This window comes from Henckelia pumila, chromosome 3 (genome assembly GCF_033568475.1).
Source record: "Henckelia pumila isolate YLH828 chromosome 3, ASM3356847v2, whole genome shotgun sequence".
NCBI lineage: Eukaryota > Viridiplantae > Streptophyta > Magnoliopsida > Lamiales > Gesneriaceae > Henckelia > Henckelia pumila.
Window position 1 is genome coordinate 66,844,751 of NC_133122.1, and position 4,742 is coordinate 66,849,492.

Consider the following 4,742-nt stretch of genomic DNA (forward strand, 5'->3'; position numbering starts at 1 on the left):
TCAGTTATTTTTTATCAGGATGTTATCATGGCGTGAGTCTATGCTATCTCATCTAAACAGTGTACGGATGGGGATCAGACGGTTCAATTTGATCTGCAGATCAAATCAGATTGATTTGGACAGACGGGTAGCATAAACTCTCCCGTTATCATGATATATCAACATGATGTCAGACATTATTAACATGTTTAAGTCTCGATGAAATTTAAATCACGAATAATGATTATTTTCCCATATTTTTGCGTATTCAAAATTAATTTAAAATCCCAAATTTACTCTAAGGGCCCATATTAATTAATTAACTGAATTCGAAATTATAGATTGCCAATTAATTAAAGAAATAATTATTTAAATGGCATGCATAATATAACACAAGTTGAGGAACTTCCAGACAAACAAACTGCAAAGTGCAAATAGAACGAAACTTCGAGACCATAGCCATATAATTTCCCTTTTATATATTTTTCCGCTAAATTATTTCATCAACATAAATGGAAAAATTTGGGATAGACCTGGTAAAAATAACAACTTCGATGTAAATTAATTCATATATATATATCCATGTTATTAATGCTTAACTTATAACGTTAATATTATTAAAAAAATATACGTATACGTGCCTCTTATATTAAAAAATGAATAATTAGTTATATAAACACAATTTTTTTTTGATACTCAGATTCCATTTTGCCCCAAAATTACACCTAAAATTTCCAAGAATATAGTGGTTTTCTTGTCAAAGATTAATTCATGGTTTTACAAAATTAAAATAACGAAGGTAGTTTGACCAGAATTTCCACATACACACCCAAAATTTTTAAGTTTATTAAATTAAATATTTAAAAATAAAGAATATATCAACGAATTGAAGCCTTAATTTGGGGAGTTTTCCTATATTAAAAAGAGTACGTCTTTTGTGAGACAGTCTCACAGATGTATATCTATGAAAAAGATATATCGACGCGTCTCACAAAATTTATTGTCTGATAACAAAATAATACGTTTAACATAAAAACAATACTTTTTCATATATCGAATCGAATTTGATATCCGTCTCACAAAATTGATCGTAAAACCATCTCATTCAATTTTGTGTATCAAAAAATCTTGATAAAAAATCAAATTTTATTTTCTAAAATACAACAAAAAAATTTATCTCCTTTCTCATGTCCCACTATGGTCTGCTTACGTGCTCCCAAACAAGGCCTCCCATGCACTAGTATAAATACTCCCACCCCTCTTCCTACAGAACTCGCCATTTTCATAACAATTACACCTTCTTCATCACAAATTAAGCATATATATATAAAATTTCATGGCAAATAAATCGAAGAAGATCGCAATTATCGGAGGCGGGATCAGCGGCATCGCGGCGGCCAAGCAGCTCCGGAAGCACAACCCGGTGGTGTTCGAAGCCACCGATTGCATCGGCGGCGTCTGGAAGCACTGTGCTTTCCGTACCACCAAGCTGCAGACCCCTCGGTGCGACTACGAGTTCTCCGATTTCCCCTGGGCTCAAAGGGATAACTCCAGTTTCCCTTCCAATATAGAGATATTGGAGTACGTGCGTCAATACGCGGAGCATTTTGATGTGCTCAAATTCGTGGAGTTCAACTCCAAGGTGGTTGAGATTCGCTTCATCGGAGACCGTCGTCACAAGTCCGATCAATACGGGAGCTTGCTCTCCGGTCACCCGGTTTGGGAAGTCGGAGTCCAAACTACCGGATCGGAGACCATTCAGGTAATTAATTAATGGTGAATTTCTTGCATTGAAATTAATTAATTCTTGGGTGCGTGGTTTTTTCAAATACTAATCAGATTTTTTCATGTTATATATAGTTCGAAATCCAATTCTACAAGTTATTTCTCAATTTAAAATGAAGAAATTAGTTTATAAAATTGGTAGCTTTATGTAAAGAACGTGTGCATGCATGTAGTACTACGTCCCCAACAAGAGTTTTCATATTTATTTAATTTCTTATTTCATTTCAAAATCAAATAATATCTAATATTTATTTTCGATTCTTAGTGGCACACGTTCGAGTGTTTGGTGATATGTGCCGGGAAATATGGTGATATCCCAATGATACCGAAATTTCCACAAAACAAAGGGCCTGAGGTATTCAAAGGCAAAGTGCTGCACACTCTTGATTATTGCAAAATGAACCAAGAAGAGACGACTCAGTTGCTTAAAGGGAAGAAAGTCGTTATATTTGGATTCAAGAAATCTGCTATCGATTTCGCGTATGAATGTTCTCAAGAAAATCAAGGTACGTACGTATAACTTATTATACTATCATACAACTTATAGCTGATGCTAACGATGATGCGTCGTGGTTGTGAAGTAGTGACGCGACTAGAGACTTGCCCAAAAAAGATTTTTAAAGCTCATGCATAAGTTTTCTCGAGAAATTTTTGAAAAATATTTTAAGGGATTTCAACCTCAAAAAAAAGAAGAAGAAGTTATTTTTCATTTTTTTTTTCACTTCACAAAACTACCTGAATCGTCCTTTCGTTGACCCCTTGACTAAATCTAATCAAATATATAATAACAATTTTCTCGGCTTCTCAAGTTAATTTTCTTGATAAATGATAGCTAGCGTGGTTGACAGATAAGTCAACCTTCCAATATATTTGTTTTATATATGAGCAACATTATTCAATAAATTCCGTCAAAAAAAACATTATTCAATAAATTATCCAGTCAAGTAATGCAAGAAATGTTCCGTCAACTCAAAAATTGTTCACCCTTTTGAGAACAATTTGTCCATTTCACATAAAATTCAAGAAACTCCATTACATTTGATACGTTTGGTCTCCAATCTTTAGACAAGGTTTTCTGCATGAAATTTTACGAAATACCTAGCTACCTCGAGCCTCATATCTTGTGAAATTTGACTTGGAAAGTTACCAAATTGACTTTCTATTAATTAAAGTATATGACCAAAATACCCAAAAAAAAAAAAAATTGCATTTCACACTATGAAAACTAAACTTTGACTACGTAAAGGACCAAAACTCGAAATAGACGACGATTTCAACTATATTGACATGGTCTCGGGTATGTTAAAAAAAAAACAGGACCAGAAGGCCAAACTTGCACCATGGTGATAAGGACTCTACGTTGGACAGTTCCACACTATTCAGTATGGGGTTTGCCATTCTACATGTTCTATTCCACAAGGGCTGCCCAATACCTTCATGAAAGACCCAACCAAGGCTTCTTTAGGTCCCTTATTTGCACTGCACTCTCTCCTGTGGTAACCACCCTTCTATTCACAAATTTATTATTATTATTATTATTTTTTCAAATATATATAGTACTGTTCTTGTGGAGGGATCAGAAGCTAAACTTTTTTTTTTTTTTTAAAAAAAAAGAGAAAAATGGCATCGAAGATCATTGAATCATACTTGACATGGACTCTTCCGTTGGACAAGTATGGATTGAAGCCCGATCATCCTTTCGAGGAAGATTACGCGTCGTGCCAAATGCCTATCTTGCCGGAAAATTTCTTCGCGGAGGCAGACAAAGGGAAGATCGACTTCAAAAGAACTTCCAAGTGGGGTTTTTGGGAAGGAGGAGTCGAGCTCGACGACGGCACCAAGCTCGAGGCCGACGTCGTGGTTCTCGCCACCGGCTTCGATGGAAAGCAGAAGCTGAACGCCATTATCCCCGATCCATTCCGAAGTTTGCTCGATTTCCCTTCCGGCATGATGCCCTTATATAAGTATATACTACAACTTCTCTATAAAAAAAAATTACATATAACTATTTTTTTTTCATCTGTCTGACTTTTGTTACGTTTGTTAGGGGAACTATCAACCCTTTTATCCCGAACACGGCGTTCGTCGGCTACATCGAGAGCGTCTCCAATCTCCACACGGCCGAGATACGGTGCAAGTGGTTGTCGAGGCTCGTGGACGACCGATTCAAGCTCCCGAGCGTCGAAAAAATGCTCGGAGACACGATGGAGGAGATAGATATCATGAAGAGGACTACGAGATTCTATAAAAGAAGCTGCATCTCCACTTTCAGTATCAATCATACAGATGAAATTTGTGAAGAAATGGGATGGAATGCATGGAGGAAAAGCAATTGGCTTGCTGAGGCTTTTAGCCCTTACAATAGCCAAGACTATGCAGAAAAGGAAGACTAATTGAAGAAATTAAGTAATATCGATCCCATTGAAATTACACAGTTAATTAATATTTGTTGTTTTATTTATTCCTTTTTATTAAGCAATAAAAATGTTATGAATTCTTGTAATAGGTCGATAATCGACACAATTGCATGTACAATTAATTAAATAAATTTTTATATGACAATTAATAAAATGTTGGTTTTTATAAATTTGGCGCTCTACCTATCAGCCTTATCTTTTCATTTGAACACACTGCTCCGCGCACGCAGATATATACTAGCAGATTATGACATATATATATATATATATATATATATATATATATATACACGCTAAGAGATTGTGGCATAGACAATGCTTTGTGTAGTTGTGTTCCGCAGGTTATGAAAAATTATTAATTTTTTAAATTGAAACCATAGAAGTGAAAATAAAATGTAAGCTTGTGGTATATATAGTTGGACGGTTAGAAGGTGTTTTAGGAATTATAAAAAGACTGCAACACCGTGTATATCAAAGTTAGTTAGCAAAAAAATTTAATTTATATATATATATATGTATGTATGTATGTATGTATGTCGTGGGTATTGGGCCATAAGTGTA

The 4,742-nt window shown here is 34.9% G+C and overlaps 1 protein-coding gene across 1 annotated transcript; it reads left to right on the top strand.

The window, feature by feature from the left end:
• Nucleotides 1-1,285: 1,285 nt before the first annotated feature.
• Nucleotides 1,286-4,275, top strand: LOC140893158 (probable flavin-containing monooxygenase 1). The gene is made up of 5 exons (XM_073302224.1): nucleotides 1,286-1,741; nucleotides 2,030-2,270; nucleotides 3,082-3,260; nucleotides 3,379-3,728; nucleotides 3,812-4,275. Exons 1-5 carry the CDS (start codon nucleotides 1,316-1,318, stop codon nucleotides 4,155-4,157), a joined length of 1,542 nt encoding a protein of 513 aa, XP_073158325.1. The 5' UTR covers nucleotides 1,286-1,315; the 3' UTR covers nucleotides 4,158-4,275.
• The last annotated feature ends 467 nt before the right edge of the window (nucleotides 4,276-4,742 follow it).